Below are 27,407 nucleotides of genomic sequence, written 5' to 3'. Positions count from 1 at the left end.
TGCTCGTAAACAATGACAATATACAGTATTGTTTTGCATGTCCTTAAACTTTGTACAAATTATATTGAACCGTATATATCTTTCTGCAATTTGCTTTCTTTGCTCAACATTAGATTTGTGAGAAATATCACATTGATGTCGGTTCAGACATTTCTATGCCGTGTAGTATTCCACTGTTTGAATTTGCAGTGATTTTATTTATCTATCTGTACTCCTGTTGTTTCTCAAGTTTTTGCTCTTTTAAACAACGCTGTCATGAACATCTATGGTATATGTGCCAGTGTCCACCTGTGTGAGAGTTTCTCTAGGATATACACCTAGGCATGCAATAATTGAGGTAAAGGGTGGAAGTGTAAATTTTCAAGCCTTATATGAGGGCAATATTCTTTTTTTTTATTTTTTTAAAAATTTTTGGCTGCGTTGGGTCTTCGTTGCTGTGCGTGGGCTTTCTCTAGTTGTGGTGAGTTGGGGCTACTCTTGTTGCAGAGCACAGGCTCTAGGCACACGGGCTTCAGTAGTTGCAGCACGCAGGCTCAGTAGTTGTGGCTCGCGGGCTCAGTAGTTGTGTCTCGTGGGCTTAGTTGCTCCGCAGCATGTGGGATCCTCCTGGATCAGGGATCGAACCCATGTCCCCTGCACTGGCAGGTGGATTCCTAACCACTGTGCTGCCAGGGAAGTCCCTGGCAGGTGGATTCTTTTTTTTAATTTTGTTTTTTTAAATTATTTATTTATTTTTAACATTTTTATTGGAGTCTAATTGCTCTACAATGGTGTGTTAGCCTCTGCTCTACAACAAAGTGAATCAGCTATACATATACATATATCCTTACGTCTCCTCCCTCTTGCGCCTCCCTCCCACACCCCCATCCCACCCCTCTAGGTGGTCACAAAGCACCGAGCTGATCCCCCTGTGCTATGCGGCTGCTTCCCACTAGCCATCTACTTTACATTTGGTAGTGTATATATGTTCATGCCACTCTCTCACTTTGTCCCAGCTTACCCTTCCCCCTCCCCGTGTCCTCAGGTCCATTCTCTATGTATGCGTCTTTATTCCTGTCCTGCCCCTAGGTTCTTCAGAACCATTTTTTTTTTTTAGATTCTATATATATGTGTTATCATATGGTATTTGTTTTTCTCTTTCTGACTTACTTCACTCTGTGTGACAGACTCTAGGTCCATCCACCTCACTACAAATAACTCAATTTTGTTTCTTTTTATGGCTGAGTAATATTCCATTGTATATATGTGCCACATCTCCTTTATCCATTCATCTGTCGATGGACACTCAGGTTGCTTCCATGTCCTGGCGATTGTAAATAGAGCTGGCAAGTGGATTCTTAACCACTGAGCCACCAGGGAAGTCCCAAGTGCGATATTCTGATATTTATCCAAAGTAACTATTCATACTCTGTTTGATCCAGTAACTGCACTTTCATAAAGATGGACTAGGGAAGTAGTCATACATGTACACACACATCTATGTACAAGAACACTCATTGCCCCGTTATCAGCAATTGTGTGAAACTGGAAACATTCTCAACATCCATCAGTGCAGAGTGGGGCAGATGAACAACTTATGGAACCCCCACCCTAGAGAATGCCTGGACTCTGGAAGAAAGCAGTGTTAAGCAGTCCCTTTCTCACCTACCGCCTTGACTCCTGGACTGAAGAAATAATGTTGCTCACAGCACAGGGCCAGGTACCCAGGAGGTGACTTGTAACTGCTGGTGTATTAGATAGAGATACCCTCACTTCTGCCATGTGGAGACCTGGCCAGAGTCCCATGTCTGCAGGGAAGGTGCCTTTCCTGGCAATCAATTTCAATAAAAATAGGGAAATCATCCAAGGAATAAATTAGAACTCAGGTTGTGGAACTATCAGAGGGAGACAGAATTCATAAGTGTTTGAAAGGAACATTTGCAAATTGATGAGGTGCCTTGCTCAGTCTCAAAGCTAAATGGCCAGCAGAAAAAAAGGCAGAAAAGGCTTTTTCCTTTGGTAATGGACATCAATAAGAGGAAATGTTTGTGGTGCCTGGCGGTATCTGACTTGAGACATTCAAGCATATCTCTAGAACTGCAAGCACACTCTCATTTACTGGGAGCTTAATAGATAAAGCCAGAAGGTTTAACTTTTAAAAATGACTTTAATAATCACAATAGATAATACCTCTTGAACATCTTTAAGTACCAGGCACTGCATTCTTTGTCTAGACTAGTTTTCCTAATGACACAACAAGATAGATATATTATGAGATATATATATATAATATAATATAATATATATATATATATATATATATATATATATATATATATTACCAAGTTATTGGTAAGGACAGGGAGAGGTCAAGGAACCTGCCCAAAGCTGCAGCGTTAGTGATAGTCAGGATTTGAACTCAGGTCTATCTGGTGACAAAGCCTGCATTCTTCTCCTTATAACATGCTGCACCTTTACATTGGAGACAGAAGTATATCAGAAATCCAGGTAATTCATTTGCTAAGTGTGGCCTTAGAGAGGGCTCCCACAATGCTTTGCGTGCCTGCCTCACCCATAGCCCCTTCTGAACAAAGTGTACAGAAGTGATTCCTTGATTCTGGATTATTATTTACTCATTCAATCAATATTTTGTTGAGTGGCTACTCTGTGCCAGGCACTGTTCTTTTGGCCATGACTGAATGAACTGGGGAACCTGTGCCTGAGTCAAGGGTAGCCATCTGCCAGCTGGCTCTGAGGGCGCCCAGTGGCCTGTGAGTGTTCTGCAGTGAGGACCCAGACAGACAGGTGTTCCAGAAAGCAGAATGACCAGCTGACCCGATGAGACTCCTTCCCTAGGTAATGTGATGTGAGACATACAGACAGAAGAGCACATGCAGTGGGGGAGGCTCAGAAGCCAGGAGATGCCCACAGAGACAGCAGTAAGCAGAAGACACGGGAAGTGGGTAAAGCAAGACCACAGGGAGCAGCAGGAGAAGCAATGGCAGAGAGCAGCTGAGTGGGAGAAGTGGTAGGCACTTTGCTTTCTTGTAAAGCACTGCTGAGGCATCAGTTGTGAAGAGTAGTGGCTGCCGGAGACGACTTCCTGTCCTTCACTTACACATGAATCCTTACACTCACGCCCTGCCACCCAGGAAACCAAGACACACCCTTGTTCTTGCAACCAACTAACCTGAAGTGTCTGGGAACCCAGACCGCGCATGAGCTGTGCTTCCCAAGGCCTGGGCTTGCATTTCTGAACCTGGGTCTTGAGTTCTACATTCAGTCCTTTTGGGGTGTGTGTGTGTGTGTGTGTGTGTGTGTGTGTGTGTGTGTGTGTGTATGTGTGTGAATTAGGGAACAGTGGGTGAAAATACTTTTTGCTGGAGATCCCGCTCTCTAGCAGAATGCCATCCAGGCTTCCTGGTCCTGGCTGGTGATGCACATAAGTAGGTCCAGAAGAGGTTCTGTGTGAAGCTGGAAGAGGGTGGCAAGAACCAAAAGGGTCTCTTTGGGCAGTCCAGGACCTGCACCACATGGGTTTGTGGAACATGGGTAATTCCTGGGTGCCACTAGATACCTAAGGTCTTGGGGACACAATTTTGTGGGTTAAACGCACCATCGGGCTGTTATGAGAGTCTCAACCATACCCATGGGGAACAAGTGGGCCATCTGTGCCTTCCCTGACTACACTCCCACCCCACCACTTCAGGTTTTCATCCTCTTCCTCTGGCACAGATGAAAAAATTTTGTTACCCACTGTGATGGGGAGAGAGGGTATGGAGGGACAGGACTCTCGTGGCTAATGGGAGGGTCAACTGGAACAACTCCTTTGGAGGACAGTTTGGCATTATCTGTCAAATGCACATTCCTCTTATCCAACAATGCCACTTCTAGGAATTTACACTAGAGACAAAGTACACACGAAGACACATGAACAAAGATATACATTGTAGTACTATATGCAATAGCAAACTACCGGCAATAACCCCGTCAGTAGAAGATAGGTTAAACAGTGGTTCAGCCACACGATGGCATACTCTGCAGCCATTAAGAAGAATCATGTAGCTGAAATATGTGCTGATATGGAATGTTGTCTCTTCCTCTGCCCCCTCCCTCCCTCTTTCCCCCCCCCCCACACACATACTCTCACACATAGAAGTGATCTATGTATACCCGTAGATCACTTCTGGAAGGACACACAAGCAACTTGGTCTCTGTGGTTTCCTCTTGAGAGGAGAGCTATTAAAGTGGGGGCGGGGGTTAGGGGTAGGCAGGAGAATTACTTTTTCGCTAAATACTCCTTTTTACTGTTGCATTTCTTTTGCCACATGCATATATTACTTCAAAGACATGAAAGAGAAAGCAAAATTAATTGCAGAATTCTTTACCAATAGGGTGTTGGTTAAATAAGTTGCAGCATATTTTTACTAAGGAATGCTATATAGCCATTCAGAAGAAGAGATTCTGCCATAGAAAAATGTCCACAGACAGATTAGGTTAAAAACATCAAGGCTCTGTACAAGATGTATAAGAGAATCTCACTTATATAAAAAGATATGTATACACATACACGGACATATTCATAGGAAAAGATCTGGAATGAGTCACGACATGCAAATAACAGATGTAGTCTCTGAAAGTGACTGGGATTGACTAGGGGGAGGGGGAGGAGAGGTTAGAGGGGAACTTTTGTTTTTTTCTCTAAATGCTTGTTGATTTACTTGTGATTTTTTTGGCATAATGACTGTATTTTATCTCATAATAAAAATATATAAATGGTAAATAAATGATGAGGAAAACAAGAAGTCTGATCTTAGAGGAATCTGCATTCTAAAGCTTGGTTTCCTCACATGCTCCTCTGTTCAAAAGCTGCCCAGTGACCTCACAGCGGGAAGGTCCAGCACCTCAGTCTGGCACTGGAGGCCTCCAGGTCTGGATCACCTCCCCTTTTCTTCCACTGCCCCTTCACTTTCCTCTGTGCAGCTCAATTGGCCTCCTCACTCCTCACCAGGCCCAAGCAGGTGTCCATCTTTCTTCCCTATTCAATTTGCTTCCCTCATGCTCCACAGCTGGCTCTGCTGCCCTTCCCCACCCCCACTCCCTATTGACCTTCTGCTCGTGCTTCATGGCCCATCTCAAGCAAGTCTCCTGGAACCCTTTCGCCCATTAGTAACTGAGCACCACAGGGACTCATTTGGAGCTTGGGAAACTGCCTTGTGACATTATTTGGCCATCTTGTATTGTTATGGAAGCTTTATGGAAACATTTAACTAAAATATGGATATCATGTTCTTGTTTACAAAGCACTTACACGACTATCACTTCATTGGAGCCTCCCGTCCATTCTATGAAGGAGGCAAGGCAGGTATTATGATTATTATTCTCATTTTATTGATGAGGAAACTGAGGGGCAGGGAGGCTTCTTCTTCAAGGTAACATACATAGAAAGTGGCCAAGAGGGAGCTAGGTCTGCCGGACTCACCAAGAACACCTGCTTTTGTTTTCCCAGCCAGAGTATAAGTCCCTGGAGGTACATTTTCAACGTTTCTGTGCGCACTAAAGGGACAGAGGGAAAGCCAGCAGTGTTCTTATGAGAAGCATACCAAAGGAGACTGACAGTCAACCAAAGGGCACGTGGTGGGGACCTGCCAAGGGCTTAGGCCAGTGCTGCATGCTGAGGGACACCAGAACCATAGTACCTGTCCTCGAGGAGCTTACCATCTTCCACTGAGGCCAAACGTGCTGAACAATTAGAATACAGCCAAGTATGAAATAAATGTGATTTGAGGTGGTACACCAATGAACTTTTTTCTTTACATAGCCTAGCAAACCTGCAGCTTTGGGCAAGTAAAATCTTTTAAAAGAGAGTCAATTTTTTAAAAATTAGAAAATAGTACAGATAGCAAACAAAATTTGTGACAGAGGTACGTGGATGACTGAAATTTGGGAAACTGCCATAAGCCCGTTAGGATAAGAGATGGGCCAGGGACATAAAGTGGGAGCTCTGCCTGAGTGAAGCTCAGAAACTCAGCAGGGAGTTGGGAGAAGCCAACCTGGCTGGGACTGAGGGCACTGAGACTTGAAAGCTCTTTTTCAAATTTTGAGCCAGGCTAGATTCCAGAGGCTTCTGCTAACCAGTCTGGGAAGTGTGGGCTAGATCAGGAGTCATTTCAGTTCTGTGTGTGGGAGGAACAGTGAAAGCGGTGTTTTGAAAGACCAGTCTGGTGGATTCATACTGGATTTAGTATGGACTGAAGTGAGCCTGACAAGTGGCCCAGGTCTGTACTTGCTGGGTGCCCCTCAGAAGATGTCACCAAGATGTTAATGCCATGAGAGTCAGGCCTTGAAGCTAAAGTTGTTTCTTTCATGGAGACCCATATGGTAGTTGTGATTTGTCATGTATTATTTGAGGTGTTAAGAAAAATTATCTGCAGCTTGACACAGGGCAAAAAATATTACTGAGTGCCCTTTCAAGAACATAGGAGAGTATCATCTATGTGGTTGTTTGACTATTCACTATTTAAAAAAATTTTTTTAGTTGAAGTATAGTTGGTTTACAATGTTGTGTTAGTTTCAGGTGTACAGCAAAGTGATTTGGTTATACATATATATTTGTATCTATCTATCTATCTGTCTATCTATCTATATAGTCTTTTTTCCCCATTCTTTTCCATTATAGGTTATTACAAGGTATTGAATATAATTCCCTGTTCTGTACAGTAAATCCTTGTTGTTTGACTATTCACTGTTAATTAAGGCCCACTCTGTAAAGTTAAACGTTAGCTTGTAAAAGATTGATAAGTTGCAAATGATTTTTGCCTGGTAGAAATGAAAATTATTTCTGTCTAGTAGGAAAGATAGCCCCAAGAGTTAAAGTTTTATTATCCTGTATAACTAACCAGTTTTGTATCCAGCTTTTTGATCTTATTCCAGCCTCCTTTTGAAGTCCCTCAAATCTTTTGGTCTCTCATACATTTTTTTTAAATGTGGTAAAATATATATAACACGAAATTTGCCATTTAAATCATTTAAAGTATATAGTTCAGTGGCACTAATTATATTCACGATGTTGTACAACCATCATCACTATCCATTTCCAAAATTTTTCATCACCCCAAACAGGAACGTTGAGCAGTAATTTCCCTTCCCCCCTCTTCCCAACCCCTGGTAACTTCCAGCCTACCTTCTGTCCCTATGAATTTACCTATTCTAGGCATTTCATATAAATGGAATCATACAATATTTCTTTTGTGTTTGGCTTCTTTCACGTAGCGTGATGTCTTCAAGGTTCATCCATACTGTGGTATGGATTAGAACTTCACTCCCTTTTATGGATGGATAATATTCCACTGTATGGATATACCGTATTTTGTTTATGCATTCATCCATTGATGGACACTTGGGCTGTGAATAATGGACATTTTGGCTATTGTGAATAATGCTGCTATGAACATGAACATACAGGTATCTGTTCAAGTCCCTATTTTCAATTCTTTTGGTCATATACCTAGAAGTGGAATTGCTGGTTCATATGGTACTTCTATATTTAACTTTGAGGAACTGCCAAACTCTCATATCTTTTTTAAAAACAGCTTTACCACAATGTTGGTTCCTTCATCAACGAGTTCAATACATTTTTGATACGTGATCACTATATATTTCAATGAGAGTCATGTTTTTAGTTCTTTGAAAGTTACACTTTGATAAGGGCAATTTATCTACCTTGCTAATCTTTAAAGCGTAAAATTGACTCCTGCACCCCACTTCGGCCCCTACTGCCTATTGCAAGCTCCCTACAAGGAAGTCAAGGAAATGAGTAGAAATGAGGGCTCCCTTGCCGTGAGGCCAGCATGGTGTTTTGGTAGTTATAACAAGAGGGGAAACTTTAATTATGATCCCGTAATAGTGATGGCAAATGAAATCACGCAGGGCTAGGCATGGACACAGAGCGTGTACATCTTTATTTTCACTGGGAACGTATGGAGACTTTTCTCCTTCGGAACATAGAGCAACTGTTGGTTCTCTACAGTGTGACAGCTTCGGCTAGGAAAACTCTAGAGAAAAGTTTTGCTTTAGGTGAGCTCTGGGACCAGAGAGGCCACAGAAATGAATCCACTGGGAGAGATTCTAGTATTCTTTGGGGGCAGCTTCAAACTTTGCCCTCATCATCATTTGACAGAAAATCTTTAAGGTAGGGAATGAAGAGAAGAAAGAAACTCAGCCTGCAGTTTGAGGAGGAGGGTGGGCACAAAGGTAGGGAGAGGGCACAGACTTGGGTGGGTCGGGGAGCAAGGAACAGCAACCCTGCCCAAGACACAGCTTCTCAATGGGGATTTTCAGTTGCTCCTGAGCGGTCTTTTATTCAAACTATACAATCTCCCCCATAGAACATCTCTCCTAGAGTATTAATCACACATAGAATCAGAGGTATTCTTGCTTTCATACATTTTTAATGTCTCAAGCCAAGAAAGTTTTGCCTTTTTGAGTAAGGCTGAAATAAAAAAAAACACACATATTTTCCCCCCTCACAGCTCAAAAGGAACGAATTGGATTTTGATCACAATTTTCTCACTTTTGAGACAAGATATGGAAGAACAGATGAGTGTAATGGAAGAATTTCACAGGTGGTTAAGAATGTGTAGGAAAAAGAAAACCAGAATAAAAAAGAATGTCACTGTTATAAATATGATCAGAATATATCTATATCTGAAAGCATACCAGGCAAGTTAAGAAAATAAAGGTAAAAGTCTACTTTCCTCTGACACCCTTATTTTACTCCCTCACAGGGCTGTGACAAGATGGAACATACGTAATAAGCAGTTTGCAAAGGACTGCACGTGGCTTGGAGAGGGGCTGGGTGTTTAGGCTCACCCGCTTGGGGGATCTAAGCGGCAGTGAGTTCTAGAGAAAATCCCTGCATCTCAATTTTCACATGTGAGGAGTGAAGACAAGAATTCATGCCTTAGAGGGTTGTCAGAAGGGTGGTAAGATAAGGCTTCCAAGAGAAGAAATAACGAGATGCTGTGGCAGCCATGGTCTGTAGGACACATTGTAGCCCCTACACACATTGTTCTGGAATAGTTCTTCTTCCATATCTGTCACCCCAATTATACCAGAAGTTCCCTGTGACTTGTTTGCCTCTGTATCCTCCTTGCCTCTAAGCACGTTGCCTTGAACCTCATACGCAGCCATTCATTTTTTAACAAACATTTACTAGGCTCTTCCAGCCACCAACTCTTGACAGCTACATTCTGCCCTTCAAACCACTGCTCTATTCTCCCTGCCCTCCCAGCACTGAAGTCCCAGGGGGCAAGACAAAGCTCTTTTCATGGACACAGCGATGTCCCCCCACAGACTCCCCCAGGACTGAGCACTGTTGGCTGACAGTGCTCTTCGAGGATTGCCCAGCCGCCTCCTCAGACCAGTGCTGCATCGCCCGAGACCGTGCTCCTTCCCTGGGACCAGCCTGCATCTGATAACTGGTCCATATGGGCTGGTGTCAACGCCTGGGCCCCTCACCCTAACTCAGAACAACTCTGAAGGGCCAACCCAGTTCCAGAGCTCCTCACAGGGTCAGCTGAGGCTGTTATGAGCTGTCCCAGCCCAACCTTCTCCCTCGAACCAATCCTGCTTCCTTCTCTTAGATCCCAGGTGTTGATCCCAAAGGCACCCAGTAAACTTCTTACATGCAGCCTGCATCCGTCCCCCAGAGGCAGCTCCTGGGCCAGCTTTGTGGCCTGTGTAGGCTCTGGCTCAGCATCTGGAAAGTCTCAATTCCAAGTGATCCCAGGAGCTGTAACAGTCCCCAAGGCCCAATCACTGTGCCCAGGCCTTACTCACAGTTACATTTTTATTCCTTTCTCTCTCTCTCTCTTTCTTATAAAATGCATTTGGAACCAATAGGGTGGAAGATATCAGCCTGGAAGCACATAATTATAGCCATGGGAAAGACTATAATAGAGAAACAAATGAACCTAGTGCTTAGCTGAAGAAAAGCTCCCTAGAGGAGGTACCATTTAAACTGAGTTTTGAAGGCTGAGTTAGGGTTTGATGGGTGGACAAGGGATGTGGGAGAGGCACTCCAGACACAGGGTACAGCATGTGCAAAGGCTGGCAGGCGTGAAAGGGTGTAGGGTATGGGAGGGAGAGGAGTAAGGAACAACAAATTCTGCGACACTAGTGGGTGTAGACTGTGCAGGGCGCTATGGGTCACACTGAGGAACCTGGTGCTGAACGGATGCCACCTTCCAGTGTTGCCTAAGCTTCAGCCATTTAGGAACCACTTTGACAAGTTTTGCCATATCTGCGCACTGCTGGTTCTGTTTACTATTCACTTCATCTTTTTCTCGCCATGAATTTTTTTTTTTTACTTAAAGAAATATATATTAAAAAAATTTTATATGGCACCCAAGAACCAAAACAAAAAAGAGGATCTTTTGCCAGAAATAGAAAGTAACTGTAAAAATAAATACAATGGGAACAGAACAGAGTAATTAAATTCTATGTAGATATCATTGCCTGTCTTTGTCTTTGAGCCTGAGGCCTGCTCTAGCTCTGTTCCGAAAGAAGATTAGCAAGCATTACACAGGGTGAAGAATAGGATCACACTGAGACTTTCTCCTTGATGTAATCAGAAAGCTGGAAAGAGAATGAAGCGAGAATCATTTTCTCACCATGTAATTTAATGTTTTTTAAAGATGCACCGTGTACCATTAAGATCACCTTGGCGTCCCCCTCCCTAGCGCTCGGCTGGCTATGAGAACAGTTGGTAGACAACAAAGTGCCCTACAAATGTGGTTGTTATTACCACTTGATTGCTTTGTCCATTGGCTCTGGGGCAGTCATTCTGGTGTAGCTGCCCTTTCATTGGCTTAGTGAAGGTTTCCAAACCAGTGCCTGTGGCGACCATCATTCTCCATATTGTGCGAGAGAAAGCAGAAAGGGTGGGGCTGGGAGAGGGGCAGGACCCTGGGCATCCCAGGTTCTTAGAACTGTGAGGGCCTTAACAGAGCACCCTACCTTCCCAATTTACAGGTGGGGAAACTGGGACCAGAGGAGGGACACAATTTGTCTAAGGCCACAGAGGGTGTTAGCGTTAGTGGTCTAGTGGGCAGACATGGAAGAAAGAATCGTATAGCCTATTGTTTGAGACTCCTGGTCCTAGTAGCTGCTATCTGTGAGGCAGAAGAGAACAGAATGTGGAAGCAGAGATAGGGGGAAGTCAGCCCATCAGGCCTGAGAGCACGGGGGCACCATCAAAAGACCTCCTGGGCTGGGCTCCACAGCTAGGGGCAGAGGTTGAGGTGGGCCTGGGGCCTGCAGAGTGGGCAGTGTGGACAGAGCCTGCAAGGGGCTCGAGCATTTGCAAAAGATACCCAAAGAAATGAGGGAGAACTGCCCCAAAGGGCAGTACCGACACAGCCAGAGGTGTCCCGGGACTGGGCAAAGCCACCGGGCTTTCTTGTTTTTGAATTTTATTTTATTTTATTTATTTTTGTATACAGCAGGTTCTTATTAGTTATCTATTTTATGCATATTAGTGTATATATGTCAATCCAAATCTCCCAATTAATCCCACCACCAGCCCCCCGCCACTTTCCCCCCTTGGTGTCCATATGTTTGTTCTCTACATCTGTGTCTCTGTTTCTGCCCTGCAAACTGGTTCGTCTGTACCATTTTCCTAGGTTCCACATATATGCGTTAATATATGATATTTGTTCTTCTCTTTCTGACTTACTTCACTCTGTATGACAGCCTCTAGATCCATCCACGTCTCTACAAATGACCCAATTTCGTTCCTTTTTATGGCTGCGTAATATTGCATTGTATATATGTACCACATCTTCTTTATCCATTCTTCTGTCAATGGGCATTTAGGTTGCTTCCATGACCTGGCTATTGTAAATAGTGCCACAATAAACATTGGGGTGCACGTGTCTTTTTGAATTATGGTTTTCTCTGGGTATATGCCCAGTAGTGGGATTGCTGGGTCATATGGTAATTCTATTTTTAGTTTTTTAAGGAACCTCCATACTGTTCACCATCGGGCTTTGGAGTTTGACAGGCCTGGGCTCAATCCCAGTTCTGTCACTTTCTAGCTGTGTCTGACTTTGGGTAAAGTCACTGAAGTGCTCTGAGCCCATCCACTCTCTGGAGATGATGTGGGTACTATTAGCACCTACCTCCTAGGAATGCTGTGAGGATCGCACAAGGCAATGTATGCAAAGTATCATATACAGGGTCCAGCACGTCACTCAGCATTACTCCCTTTCCCCCTTCTATGGCCACAGCCAGACCCTTGACAAGACATTTTCTTCTCTCCTGGCTCCCTCCCTTAGCCCAGCCCTTAGCCTTGCAGCTGTCCTCTGATCTATTCTTGTGCTCACCTGCTGTCCCACTTATTGGGCTATGGGGTTCATAAGCAGTCTTTCAGGTATTTGCAGATAAGAAAGCTGAGGGGGCACACTGCAGGGGTTGGGACAGGGACCTCTCTCACCGAAAGACAGAGGGGATGGTGGGTGCTCTGGGGCAAGTGGCCTGCACCCGCTGGAGGGAAAGGCTGGCTGTGGCTTCACAGAGAACAAAGAAAAGGCTCTAGGCTCCTGTGGCGGCGTTAGAAGGCAGTGCCTTAAGCAAGTCCCTCCATTATAAACTACAAGGCGGAAGGTTAAATATAGCCCTTTCCAGCTGTCTAGGACATAGATTTATGAAATGTCAGAGTTGCGTTAGAGTGAGAAACGATCTTATCTCTGCTCTGTTTTTAGAGAGTAGAAAGGAGGCAATAGAGAAGAGAAATAAATCTGGACTTGCACCAGTGGGCGGTGGGCGGCCACTGGAAGATTTTTAGCAGCCGGGGCTGTTTTATAAGGTCTCACTCTGGTTGCTGAGTGGAGAATGGGTTGGAGAGGGGCAAGAGTGGAAGCAGGGAGTCCAGCAGCAGGGAGGGAGATGGGAGTGCTGGACCAGAGGAATGGGATGAGAGAACCCAGTGCAGGATGGGGCCGGCCCTGCAGGCCAGGTGCCCCTGGTGCTTCCCTCCCTCCACCCCTCCCTCCTTGGAAGAAGAAGACCAGCTCTCACTTGCCCTTGTCTTCTCTAGGGCTCGCTCTGTTACTTCCCAAAGACACCCAGACTCCTTACTCCTTTGCAAGGCAGCCCATGGAGAGTCTGTTAGAGAGTTCCTCCTTGTCCACAGGTCACACAGCTCTGCCTCCTGAGCCCCCCTCAGCCCCCATCTATTCCCTTCACCCTTTGACAGACCCTCAAAGACCTGAAGACCAAAGACCACTTTCCTCTGCTTCTTCTCCATGCCAAACAGCACGTAGTCCTCACAGTATTCAGTTCTCAGTGCCATCACTCTGCTTTTCAAACTCCTTTAGCTCATAAACTCCTTTTGAGCCTACCACAGAGGACCAACCCTTGCTCCTGCCAGCTACCTCCGCGGCCGTAACTAGAGCTTCCAGTACATTGTCAAGGGCAGGCAACATCTTCTTCACACAAACCAAAGAGGGGTCCCCTGGTGTGGCTCAGTACCCTGAACTTGATTCCACCCTACTGCCAGGAGGTCTGGCTTGAACTACGCTTAGAAAGCACTTGGTCCCTTGGCAGTAACCTGTGTTGACAGATGACCAGTGATAGGCACCCCTTTCCTGCCCCCTCCCATCCGCATCCTTTGGTAGTGCAAAAAACCCAGCATTTTAGCAGGACTCCGGGAGGTGGGTAAAGCCCCGAGATTGACTGAAAAGGCATTTTCCACAATGCAAGGGACAAGGCTTCAGAGAGCATGTTAAGTCGATTTATAGAAAATGAGAGATAGTATTTCTGACACATACACTTATAATTCTTCAGTCACTTTTCTTATCCCTCTAGAATCTCAGATTATCAGGGTTGGGATGTGATCACATCCACCCTCTCCTCCTCCAGAGCCACCCAATTTTGAATTCCTTTTATAGCCCCTCTGCCAAGCGGTTACCTGCCCCTCCTCGCATGCCTCTAGCACTAAAGGAACCCATCTTCCCCCCAAGAGGCCCAGGCTGCCTCAGGACAGCTCTGAGTGCACGACCCTCCCCCTCAGTGAGCCCCGATTCCTCCCCACGCCCCCTCTTCTGAGCATGCGACCCTGCTCCTCCTCCGACTCACCTCCCCGGCTCCAGAAGAGGGTGATAGCCTCGGCTCTCTCCATCCTAGCGGTATGGACGACCAAGACTCCACATCCAGCAACTCCTCATGCAAGGGAGAAGCGTGTGGTGAGCCCACACTGAGGGCAGGGAGCCGAGGGGCTCCACGCTGTTCTGAACCCCGTCCCCAGGCTCCTCAGCGGACACCCAGGGACTCTTCCTGAACCCCGTTTCCCAGCACCCTGGCTGGGTCAGTTTGGCCCTATCGGTCACATGCTCTGTTGCCCGTAAAGTTGTTCCCAGGCTGCCCAGCCCAGGGAAAGCGAAGCAGGATTCAAAGAGTTTCCTCTCTCTCCTTTTCCACTCCCCGCTGCCCCCACTTGCCTGCCCACAGCCACAGTGATCCAGTCCGTCCCGTCACAGCGAGACCTGTCTGTGAGTTGGTCTTGTCTTTCTCTAGGAAAGGTTCTCGGCCAAAAGCCCGAATCAGAGCCACACAGAGGGCTGACCTCCCGCTCGGCTGCTGTCCTACAGTGAGGGGAAATGAGCAGGAACTGGCTGTCTGAGTCAGCGCCCCTGGTCTATTGTCACCGTGCGGGCCCCTTCCTTCCCAGAGGAGAAACGTGCAGAGAGATAGGCCTTGTTTTTTGCAAGCCTGTCTTGCACACACACACTTTCTCTCTTGGCCTGGAACAAGGCTGTGCACTATGGCCGAACACAATTCAATTCAGTTTCCCCAACTCCTAGCGAGTGCCTACTCTGGCAGAGGATCACGCCTCCAGCACATAAGGGTCATGTCCCAGCATCCTCGACACAGACCGAGGAGCTAATGATTATGAGCCCCAGTAACTGGGGAGGAAACTGAGGCTCCAAGAGGGAAAGGGGCTTTCACAAGGTCCAACAGCCAGAGAATAGTGAGACTCAGAGTCCAACTTTGCTCTCCATAGCATCAAGTGGAGAACCCTGCTGCCCTTCCTCACTGCTTCTCCCACCTCCACCCTGCCAGCATTCTAGAATCAGCATTGCAAATTCTAGCAAAGCCTATTTCCCAGGACACAAAGTAGGAGAGAATGGCTGGCTTTAAAACATATCTTGTTCAAATTTGTTTCTGTGTGTTTAGAAAGACAAGGTCCTGGGAAATAAGCCATGCGTGCCAGAAGCTCATTGCAGAGGGACTCCATGACCATACCTGGCAAAAAGAGCACAGGCGGACGGACGGCGCCCTGTCCCAGTAACCGGCTTTTAACTGGAAGAGAGGCATCATGGGTTCTTGCTCACAGAGTGAAGACCTAGCCGGAGCTTTGTTCTCTTTCTCATTTTTGCCAGAGGTGCAAAGAGGCAGGGAAGCAGCTTGAGGGAGGGAGTTGGGGGCCTCCACTGGAGGAGCCACCTTATTGCCTCAAGTACAAGGATGCTGAGCCCCCCTTGTGCTGACAAAACTCTCAACTCCTCGAAGGCAGGGCTGTGGGTCTCTGGAGGCCCCACCCTCAGAACATATTTGTGTGGCTTGGGACAAAAACCCATCTAAAAAGACTGACATGAAATTTCCAGGCAAGGACGATGCGTTATGCCCCCAAGGTTGGGAGAAGGTTAGCTTCTAGGAGCAAGGACCTATTGACATCATCAATTGCATTCAAGAATTTAAGTAGGCTGAGGACCAAGCAGTGAACATGCACTGTTGCAACACCAAAAGGTTAGGGAGGGAAACGGCAGGGAAGGGGAGACCCCTCAGGGAATCTGGCTGTGGTTAGAGAGGAAAGAGAGCCATAGTTAGAGGGAGAGGCAGAGCTACGGCTGGGAGTTGGATGTTTGTCAAGATGGGAGAGATGGTGTGTGTGTGTGTGTGTGTGTTTTATATATAAATATATATGTTCGTTTATTATTTTTGTGTCAAGATTGCTGGGTTTTTAAAATAAATTTATTTATTTTTCTTTTATTTATTTTTGGCTGCATTCGGTCCTCATTGCTGCGTGCGGGCTTTCTCTAGTTGCGGCGAGGGGAGCTACTCTTCGTTGCGTTGCATGGGCTTCTCATTGCGGTGGCTTCTCTTATTGTGGAGCATGGGCTCCAGGCACGCGGGCTTCAGTAGTTGTGGCACGTGGGCTCAGTAATTGTGGCTCACGGGCTCTAGAGAGCAGGCTAAGTAGTTGTGGCGCATGGGCTTAGTTGCTCCGTGGCATGTGGGATCTTCCCAGACCAGGGCTCAAACCCATGTCCCCTGCATTGGCAGGCGTATTCTTAACCACCGTGCCGCCAGGGAAGCCCATGCTGTGTGTTTTTAAGTCGAGGAGCTTCCATCAAAATTGCCTCTCATCCTACCCTCCACACCCCCTGAAGGCTGGACTTCATCTCAGACCAATTAAACCAGAATTTCTCAGGGGTGGTGCCCAGGAGTTGATAGTGTTTTAAATCTCCCCAGGCTGAGAATCATCACACTAGTTCTTGGTAGAGACTGAAGTCCAGTCTTAGCCCAGCTAGTAGGTAGAGGGGACTCTCTTAGCTCCCCTATGTTGGCAGCTTAGCAGAGTAGTTAAGAAGACAGACTTGGGAGCCCTACTGCCTGGACTTGAATCCCAGTCTCACTTGTGCGCCCTTGGACAAGTTACTTACTCTCTCTGAGCCTCAGTTTCTAATCTATAGATTAGTTATATAATCTACAGTTTCTAAACTATACATCCCTTTAAAAGATAATAAAAGTACCTATACCATCAGGTCGTTGTGTGGATCAAATGAGTTAATGTCTGCAAAGTGCTCAGGTTGCTGCCTAGTTTGATCGAAACTATGCTGGGGCTGGCCCGTGTCTTCTAGTATCTCTCCTGGAAGTCCACCTAAGGCTCAGGAGAGCCTCCCTTCAAAAATGTTGGTGGTCCTGCGCTCGGCTTGGTCTCCCATCAGCTATCATCCCTGGCCTGCCTTGCACAGGCTGGATTCTGTCATCCCCCTTGGGCAGCTGCTTCTCACCTGGGCTCCTCTAGGCTGGAGCTGGCTGCTGTTGCTGTGATAGGAACCACCACCACGTATGAGCAGAGCCACATTGTTTGGAGCGGGAAGACTCCACAGTTAGAGTCTCGGCCGATATCTGCCTTTTGTTTCTCAACTCATGTTTCTGAGTTCTTCTGGCTGGAATCAGAGCAAACTATTGTCCCTGGGTGGAGAAATGATCGGTGTGTGTCAGTTTCCACAACACAGACTTCATTTTGGGGGTGTTGGAGGCCTGATGATGGTGGGGAAAGGGGCTGTCTTCATCCTCAGAACAAGCAGTGTGACCTTGGGCTCTCTGGATCAGGACTCTGGCTTGGGTGGCCACTGAAAGAGATCTCAAACTTTCCCCTTTTGCCCTTCACCTTGTGTAGACATCTCCTGTCCCCCAAGCCAGGCCCTGAAGCATCCAAAGAATAGGAAAGAGCTGGTGACAGAACCAAAGTTTGGGGTAGATGTCCAGGAAGACAGCCATGGTACAGAGGCAGGGGTAGTCAAGAGTCTGGAAAAGGAGGTGGGGTAAGCATCTGTGTTCCGCAACAAAAGTAAGGGCAGAAGTGTGAGGAGCTAAGCCATGAAAGTCAGAAATCCCAGAAGCCAGGCCCCCAAGCCAAGTCCCCAAAGCAAGAGCAAGGTTTCAGGCTGCTGGGTGGGTAAGAATATTTCAAAGGAGCAGTATGCTAGACATGGTATGTGCCTTTTATCTCCTGTGTGGCACAGGAGAGGGGCACATCTTCTCCAAGGCAAGCCTAAAGGGGCTAACCAGCAAACCGTGCCCCCGGCCCCACCCCCCCCCCCCAACCTCCAGGTCTACAAATTCCACAAAAGGATTTCACAGAGGTGGCTCTGTGCCACCTTCCCCAATGCCAGAAACGAGAGGCAGAGAACACACTCCACTCGGATGGCAGGGAGAAATTGGGAGCCTCAGCCCGCTTCTGGGACCCCACAGCCCTCCATGTGTGCTCTTGGAGAATTTGACAGGAGACTGTTAAATAGAAAATCTGCTGCTGGGAGAGATGAAGGCTTCATTAAAGACCATTTACTCGACAGGGATGCAGATGGCACTTAGGAGGCCATGTCAGCCCAGATTGTTTGGAAGTACTACCCAGGGGTGATGCAGAGCTGACCTGTCAGCATGCAGGACCCCCTTCCAGGGACATCTTTCCTTGCCATCTCAAGCATCGTTTTTGCCTCTTCTCCATGCCAGAGCCTTGTCTATTTTCTCCCAGTTTGGTCACGTGGCCAATGTGGCACAGTGTGTCTCCACCAGAGTGATGAGGAAATCCCAGAGGCCACAAGGACATCTCTTGGGCACTGGTAACAGTGGTGGGTGGGGGGAGCGGGGGTGGAGAGCAGCTGGACTGTGATCCACATCAATCTCATCTCTGTAGCTAGGTAACTGTGGGCACAGCACCGCACTTGTGTGGGTCTATAAAATGAAAGGTTTGTCGGAGATAAGTGGTTTCCAAAAGCATATCTCACCTTCTAAAATACCTGGGTCCCACCATGATAGACAAAATGTCTGCTTTCCCCAGGGAAGACTTTTTAACATTGACATGCAAAAATCATAATATATACACACTGTGCTCCCCCGGGACTCCCTCCACACCCCTCTTGGCACCTGTTGAGAAGCTCAGAATCAGGTGATCCCTAGAGGCCCCTCCTACTCTGACAGTTTTAGGCAGTAATGATGGCAGCACACCCATGCTCCTTGCTTACCACGTGCCAGGGGCTTTGCACGCAGCACCTGGTTTCATCCTCACAACCACTCTACGAGGTAGACACTGTGAATCCTACCAGACCAAGGAGGCAACGGAGACTCCGAGAGCTTAGGTCACTTGCCTAAAGGCCTACAGCTAGTACGTGGCCAAGTCTGGCTGAGAATCCAAGCAGCTGTGGAACTCTTCGCCATGTTCTGTATCAATGATTCTAATCTCTCCACGAATTTTAAGCATTTTAGAGGAGAAGAATCTACAACATTGCCCCAGTTATTCCCCAACCATAGGTAAAACCGGAAAGCTTCACTTGCTTAATCAAATTTCAATGGCATCCTGCAATCAGAGAAGAAACCTGAAACTACCCAGCAGCACAGGCCCAGCCTGGCTTTGTTGTCAAGAGAGGTGGGACAGTGGCAAACAGTACCTATAACTTTTGTTTCCAAGTCTTTTTTTGTTTGTTTGTTTGTTTTTGTTTTTTTTTTTGTTTCCAAGTCTTTGTACCTCTACCATGATGAGGCTTTACACTGTGTGGCATTTTTACACCTCACACAAAAAGCCCTTTAAAACATCCTATGCCATCTTCTCCTCACCACAGCCCTGTAAGGTGGTGGTGGTGATCATCATTATCCTCTCGTGACAGATGAAGAAACTGAGGCTACAGGAGTAAAATAACTTCCTCCAAAGACCCTAAGCAAGGGTCAGAGCTTGGATTCGAACCTGAGGTTTCCCACACTAAGTCCACACATTTCCACGTTCCCTGTGGCTGCTTCTCTCCAGAAAAAGAGACACCAACTTTTGCATTTATGTCTTTCAAGTATACTTGCTGGCTCAGGGATGTGATATGATTCGGTCTCTCAGTTTGACAGGATGATTTGTCAGGGTAACTGTTCTATATGTTAATGGTTTTTATTTTTCTTTGCACAAACATTATAACAACATTAATGGAAGTCTAAGGGAAAAGAAAAATTCACCAATAAGCCTGCCACCCACAATAAATCAAGTTTTGCTTTTTCCACAAATTCCCTTCCAGCCCTCGCTCGTGTGTAGACACGCTTTTTTGCAGGGTTTGTAAAGCTCAGCCTAGATAAAATTTGGTATCGTGCCTTTTGTATGTTATACTTTACTAAGAGCATTGTCTGTGTTGCTAAACTATCTTCATAATTAGCTCTTTAGTGGCTCCACCTCACTTCAGTGAGGTTGGCTGCATCAGGTTCACTTAGCCATTCCCCTATTATTTGGCAGTAGGGTGGTCACTGTACATTTTTTATACCCGCTTTTTGCTTCCTTCTAGTTCTGGCCCAAGGAATGTAGGAGTGTCACGACTGGCCTCAAGCCCTGGGCCCATGCCTCTACCTTCAACATGTCTCTCAGCTGTGGGAGGTGAGGAGCACCAGGAAATATTTTGTTTGGTGGCCTAGGGTTTCAACTTCCTCCATACCTTCCAATGGGCTCATTAAGTTGGCTTAGGAATTATGCCTTTGGGAAGAAGGTCCCCCGGGGGATAGACACCACTTGGCTCCCTTATAAGTCTCTGCCACTTCAGCATCCATCATACTGAAATCAAGGATTGTGAGAGTTCCATAAGCTTGTGACTATGAAAGGGCCAGGTCAACTATGAAAATGCCTGGCAAACGCAATGAGATGATTTCACTGTGTTTAGGTACAGAGGAGAGAATGGTGGACTCATTTTCATCTTGAAGCACAGATCACCTTGCTTACAGTGCCGGCGTGGCTGCTTGGTGAGGTGGAGAGGGGTTGGAAAGAAGCATGATACCAGTTGTCTCTGCATCGGAGGCCCCTCTCAACACCTGGTTTGGGCTTAAATTCAAGAATCCCCCACTTTCTCACTATCTCAGGAATCCTCAGCTATAGCTTCTGGACCCAACATGGAGCCTCAAATGAGTTCAATTATTCCAACAACACAAACGTGTCATCAGACACACATATTGTGGGACTTCTACAAGGCTGGGAATTGCAGTCCTTGTTGCTGTAGAGATCTGCTAGCCCTAACAGCACAGAACCATAAAACCCTCTTTTCACCATACCTGGTCCCCAGGGTTACTAACTCCTGTCACAGATGCAAAGATGCTGAAAAGCACATGGCATGGCACAATGGGCACAAGCTCGATAGTCAGACAGACTTGGCCTCAAATCCTGGCTCTGCAACTTCCTTGTTATCAGACCATGAGGGAGCTCACCCCCTGGCGTCTCAGTTTTCTCCTCTGTAAAATGGCATCAACAGTCCCTGCCTGACCAGCACAGACAAGACTACCCATGAGCAGAGGTTACCCCCAGCAGGTACAGGTCAGGGGCATTCTGGGAGAGAAGGGGAGAAGGGGGCAGATGGGAAGCGAGGGGTACATGGAGAAGGAGGGGAGTGGGGGGGAAGGGAGCAGTGAAAATTGGTGTGGATCATTTACCAGGAGAGATTCATCAAGTCCAAGACTGTGACTTGGTCATCTCACCTCCAGGCAAACCATTCTTGAAAACTGTTTCACAGAACAAATAGGAGCTATACTAATGGGAAGTTGAATGCAATATGTGCTAATTATTAAAATAAATGAAACGTTTCTCTATCGTTTTCCAAAAAACAATTCCCCCACCCCCCAAAAAAAACCACTCCCTGCCTGGAGGTTGTTCTGAGGGTTAAGTAAAGTTGTGGATGAAATGTGCTGGCATTTATATACAGGATGGATAAACAACAAGGTCCTACTGTAGAGCACAGAGAACTATATTCAGTATCCTATGATAAACCATAATGGAAAATAATATTAAAAAAGAATGCATATATATGTATAACTGAATCACTTTGCTGTACAGCAGTAATTAACACAACATTGTAAATCAACCATACTTCAATTTTTAAAAGTGCTGGCAGGGCTTCCCTGGTGGCGCAGTGGTTGAGAGTCCGCCTGCCGATGCAGGGGACACGGGTTCGTGCCCCGGTCCGGGAAGATCCCACAAGCCGCGGAGCGGCTGGGCCCATAAGTCACGGCCGCTGAGCATGTGCGTCCGGAGCCCGTGCTCCGCAACGGGAGAGGCCACAACAGTGAGAGGCCCGTGTACCGCAAAAAAAAAAAAAAAAAAAAAAAAGTGCTGGCGTACAGTAGGTGTGTGATATTGGTTCCCTGTCTCTTCTCTGTGGGATACTGGCTCACATAGATGGTTCATATGTGCACAGGTATGCACATGCTGTGTAGTTAGGGTGGCACTAGCATGTATCTTCCCTCACCCCATACAGATTCACAGGGCAACAGGGCTACACTTACTCAAGAGGTGAAAGGGGGTGTGAAAGTTGATGAGAAATCAATTCCAACTCACAAGCCTGGTAGACAAGTCTTTCCAGGGTCAAAGCAACCTATGCTCCATGGTCATGTTGGGCTTCCACACACTGTGACTACCCTGCCCCCACCCCCCACCTCCACCTGCTTTGTAGCTGCACTGGCTGCTCCCCACGGTCCCCCACACATGCCAAGCTCACTTCTGCTTCCATTCTCAGGGAAAGACCCATGGTGTTCCCCCATCTGCAATCATAATCACTTGTTTCATTTGAAAAGCAATCCCAACTTTCTAAAAGCTTCCTAGCATCTCATGCCACATCTTCCCAAGCCCCCTTGGCAGGGGTGGGGTGGGGTGTGTGTGCGCTAAGGATCACCTTTAAGGATTTATAGCTTTTATAGCTGAAGGATGGAGGTAACAGAGGTGAATGACTTGCCTAAGATCACCCTGCTGGTTCACAGGCAAGAGAGATGAGAACCCAAGCCTTCCAAGGCCCGGTCAACAGCTTTTCTCCACCCTCCGGTAAACAAATTTTAGCCCTTGCCTTAGAAAAGCTCACATTTTACTAGGGCAGACAAGCATGTAATAACAACCATAAAGATGACAATGCCTGAAGGAAACCAATCTGAAAAGGCTACATACTGCATGATTCCAACTATATGACATTCTGGAAAAGTCAAAGCTATGTTAATATTATAATGATCAGTGGTTGCTAGAATGATTGGCAGTGGTGGTGGTGGAGGGGAGATGGAGGTGGAGCACGGAGGATTTTTAGGGCAGTGAAAATACTCTGTATGATACCATGACGATGGATACGTGTCATTATACATTTGTCCAAACCCATAGAATGTACAACACCAAGAGTGAACCGTAATGTAAACTATGGACTTAGGGTGATTATGATGTGTCAGTGTAGGTTCATCGATTATAACAAATGTACTACTCTGGTGGGGGATGCTGATCATGCAGGAGACTATGCATGTGCGGGGGTAGGGGGGATATGGGAAATCTCTATACCTTCTCTTTAATTTTTCTGTGAACCTAAAACTGCTCTTAAAAATAAAAGGCTTTATTTTTCAAGAGACAGATGAAAAGCACATTGAAAAAAAAAAGACAATGCCAGCAACGATAAAATTATGTACAAGTTCCCAAATTAGTACAGAGGAGGGAAGGATGAACTCTGTTAATTAATTTTGTATGGAGGAAGGAGGTCGGTCAGGTAAGGCTTTAAAGAAGAGGTGACACCCAATCAGGGTTTTGAAGGATGACTAGGAAATTGCCAAGAGAAGATAGGTGGTTAGAGGCAGGGGTCCAGACAGAGGAAAGTGCACTTGTGAAAGCATGGACGTGTTGAGTGGGCATGTTGTATTTGGGAAACCACAAGTTATTCAAGATGGCTGGATCATCAAGTTCAACAGGAAGTGACAGGAGGGAAGGCCAGAGAAGTAGGTGGGGTCCAATCATGGAAGGTCTCTAAGTTGTGCTAAGGAACATATAATTTACCCTAGAAACTGGTGCTTCCCAAACCTTAGGCAATCCTGTTTTACATTCTCAAATTTTTCAATGCACCTATACTACTATTTACTTAGCCATTTTATTTAAAAAGATTCACTTTAAAAACACTTAATCTTGCCCTAATAAAAAATATATGAGAAACCACAGGTTGGATTTGCTAGTTATATTTTTTCCTAATACACATTAAAATATATCCAGAACTCTGAAAGGTGAAAAAAAGTTTTGTCTATACCACCTGCAAATGATTCTCTGGGCCACCTGGGACATGCAGGGTACATGTTGGGAGCAATCCTGATCTCCCTTCTGCAAATTAGCAAGGCTTGGCTTCATAGCAGGGGAGTGCAGGGGAAGCTCATTCTGGGGGCTGTGCTATGCACGGCCAGGAGAAGGGCAAATATGGAGGCAGGGAGCCTAGTTCTGGAACGGGCCAGAGATAACAAAGGTCTGGACTCAGACATTGACACTGGGATAAGAGGAGGGGCTGCCAGGTCTCAGAGGAAGACTCAACAATAAAGATTCGTTGAATGAACGGATGGATGGGTGGGTGGATGAGTGAAAATTGTAAGTGTGAGGTGAGGGAGAAAGAGGAGATGACTCCCAGGTTTCTAGTTTGGGTTCCTGGAGAGATGGTGGTGTCACCAAGAGAAAACGGAAAAGAGAAAGGGGGGCTTCTCTGCAGGGGCAGAGGGCGGTACAAGAAGATGTGCTCAGCTGAGTGTGAGGTCCTCGTGTGATATTCAGGTGGAGATGGAGCAGTTGACTATGTTAGTCTGAGCTGGAGGTAGAGATTTGGAGGCCAAGCCTCTGGAGGTGGTCTCTGGGTGTGGCCTTGACCGCCAGGGGAGAGGGTGCAGAGTAGGAGGAGACACAGGCTGAGACAGCGCTCTGAGGAAAGGAATTTGCAGTAAGGGTGGGCAATGGAAGTGGTACTTTCTTTCTCCACAAAGCCTTTCCTCATGACCTCAGGACAAACTGCTTCCCATGGCCAGGGCCTCGCTTCCTTCCTTAGGCCACTAGCCAACTTTCTCCTGTGTTTCCCTCCTCTCCTTGACCAGTCTGTGGGCAGCCTGGGGCTAGGAAGCTAACCAGGCTTTCTCTAGTTAGCCCAGTGGGCATGAATGTTCAACCAAGGCTTCTGGGACTGCCTAGGGATGCTGAGGGTGAAGGTACAGTGCCGGAGTAAGGCAAGAGCCAGGAGGTGAAGCGGGGCAGGAGGTAGAGTGAGGGGTGGGGGGAGAAGTGGTCATGAGACCACCTCCTCAGGCAGCCAGAAGCTACTCCCATAGCTACTGCCTCCAGGATGTTCCTGGATTGGAGCTGTCATTGAAGATGTAGAGCAATTTTTAAGAGATGAAATGGCAGCCAGTAACTGTCCCAAGCTGTAGCACCAGCAGTTATGTGGGAAGTTACCCTCAAGCTCCTGTACTGGCCTATACAAGGCATCTCCATTTAATACCAGCAGGTCCTGAGCCTCCAGCTCTGTGGCAGAGAAGCAGGAGGCGGTGGTTGGGCCATTCACTTAGCGGTGTCCTTAGAAGAGTGTGTCCCCAGAAGGTTCCAAAGAAACTTCAATGCCCAGAACCTTTGCCGCTGGCTCATTCCACCACAGGGTCCCCAGTTCAGCCCATCCAGGAGGCCAAACCAGGACCTGCTCTGACAGGTGGGCCCCCGTGGCAGTCACCCTGCCTGGCAGCACATCCCAAGTCACTTGTTTTGTAGCTTCCCTCCTCACTACACCCTGCAAGACTCCCGTTTTAGGGCTGCCCCTAGGACTGGCTGGCCCTGGACAACTCCCCTCAACCAGACGGCCAGCTGAGTCCCCAGGAAAAGGCAGAGGCAACCCTCTGGGCCTGAGCATGGCAGATTTTCAGCAAGACACCTATCTATTTGTTGCTTTCTTATGGTAAACTTGAATTAAATTTAGCGAAAACTTTTTCTTCCTTCCCGCTGGCCTGAATGGTAGTTGAGGGCCTCCCCAACAGGTACAGATGAAAACCACTGGCTTCTCTGTGAGGAGGGATACTGAGAAGGGAGAGGAGGGGGCACCGTCAAGACAGAGAGAGGAGGGCAGGGAAGGTACCCCTGACCCTAGTGCGCGCGGCCTGATCTGAAGCAGCAGTGGAAGGTGCTTTCCAGTGACCGAGGGAAAAGCAGGAGGGAAAAGAGTTGGTGGGGGGTGAACGGGACAAGAGAAGTTGCGTCCACGTTGCTCTTGCACTGCCTGGGATGGCGGGCTAGGAAAAGTTGTCTCCAGATCCTGTGCCCCTGATTTCCACACTGTTAGCATCCAGGAAGGGGGTGTTGGGGGGGAGCTACGCCAGCACCCTTGAGTCTTTGTTTGGAGAGGGCCCAGGGGCGAAGCAGGTCACGCCCAGGGTAGGAAGGCAACAAGCTCAAAGCTGGCATGGGCTCCTCTCGCCCTTGTGGTGAGGAGAGCTCCCTGCCGGGGCTGGGGCAGAAGGTGGGGGCAGGGCATTACACAGCAAGAAACAGATTCATCTGGATCATTCGGTGCATGCAGCATAGGAGGTAGAGCCAGGAGAGGTGTAGGTGTACAGTGCGGGGGTGGGGGCCGCTGGGGGAGATGAAGGTTTGAATAACAAAGGAGGCTCATAAAGGATAAGCCATGCATGGTTCCAGGTCTCTGCCTACTGATGCAGACAGAAAGCACAGTCCTAGCAATAAACTTCAGTCCACAGCACGTTGCTCACTTCCCTGACGCTCCAGCTACCCTCCAGAGGCTACATGGGGTTGCTGACGAAGAGGCCGGCCCCTACCAGCTCGGGGGAGCTCTGACTTATGCAATTCAGGCTGGCGCGGGAGCAAGGGAGCTGGGAGTTCACCGGCATCTCCCTCGGGCTCTCTCGCCGCCCCCTGCCAGCCCCTGAAAGTCACGCCAAGGGTCAGGGGCTCCCGCGCGGCTGCAGCTGGGGAGGCCCTGGTTGGAGGGGCCCCGGAAAAAGGAGGGAAGGGAAGAGAGTACCTGTTGCTGAATGCATCCTGCTTTGGCTCTTACTCCTCGGTTGCTTGTGGTGAGAGTTGCCCATCATTCTGTTCTGGACTGGCAGCCGCCCCGTGGCTGCCGCCGCCGCCTCCTCCTCCTCCTCCTTTTCCTCCTCCTCCTCCTCCTCCCTCTCCTCCCCCCTCCTCCTCCTCCTCTGCCTGTGCTCCTCCCCAGGTGCTTACATCACCTCAGCTTTGCTTCTCACACACATGGCTCATCAAAATCCCACTTGTGCCCCTGGCACACAATTGTCCAGATCTGACGCTCTCACTTGGACTAGAGCCTGCTAGGAGCTTCTCTCAGCCTCTCTCTATCTCTCTCCCTCTCTCCCTCCCTCTCTCCCTCCCTTCCTCTCTCTCTCTCCCCCTCCCTCCCCCCCTCCCCCTTGCTTGGTGCTCCACTCAGGTTGAGCAGCCCAGGTTCCAGGAGAACCCTAGTGAGCCTCGAGTTTGGCCCCCGCCACATCTGCCTCTGCAGACGGGGCCAGCACGGGAGCCCTCGGGGACCCGTCTCGCCAGCCCTCACTGTCCCTGGCTGCCTCTGTTCCTAGTGCTGTCATTTCTGCTGCCGCTAGCTTGCGGCTCTGTCTGCAGAAGCTTGCAGGAGCGAGGGGCCAATAACAGAGCCTAATCTGGGAGTGTGACAGGGACCAGTGAAGGAATGTGCTACCCAGGAATTCTAAGTGACACAGTTCCCTGCTCCACTGGGGGACGGATCCAGTTCTGTAAGTGACAGCTGCCAATGGACTCTGGGCTCCAGTCTTGACTGAGGAAATCTGGGCAGAGCACGAGGCTGCCAGGCTGCAGACTGGGAACG

General features: G+C 47.6%; 1 protein-coding gene across 2 annotated transcripts in view; it reads right to left on the bottom strand.

Moving 5' to 3' along the window:
• NHSL2 (NHS like 2) overlaps positions 1 to 26,634 on the bottom strand; it is a 91,651-nt gene extending 65,017 nt beyond the window's left edge. The window contains exon 1 of one of the 2 annotated variants that reach the window (XM_032619512.1): positions 26,571 to 26,634. In XM_032619512.1, coding sequence (XP_032475403.1) covers positions 26,571 to 26,634 — 64 coding nt within the window. Of the gene's footprint in view, positions 1 to 14,118; positions 14,635 to 26,570 lie in introns of those variants that run through there. The other variant, XM_032619508.1, reaches the window with a different exon arrangement.
• Between the last annotated feature and the right edge of the window lie 773 nt (positions 26,635 to 27,407).

Source organism: Phocoena sinus, chromosome X, assembly GCF_008692025.1.
Source record: "Phocoena sinus isolate mPhoSin1 chromosome X, mPhoSin1.pri, whole genome shotgun sequence".
Taxonomy (NCBI): Eukaryota; Metazoa; Chordata; class Mammalia; order Artiodactyla; family Phocoenidae; genus Phocoena; species Phocoena sinus.
The sequence above is the reverse complement of the archived record's forward strand: the minus strand, read 5'-3'. Positions and strand labels throughout refer to the sequence as shown.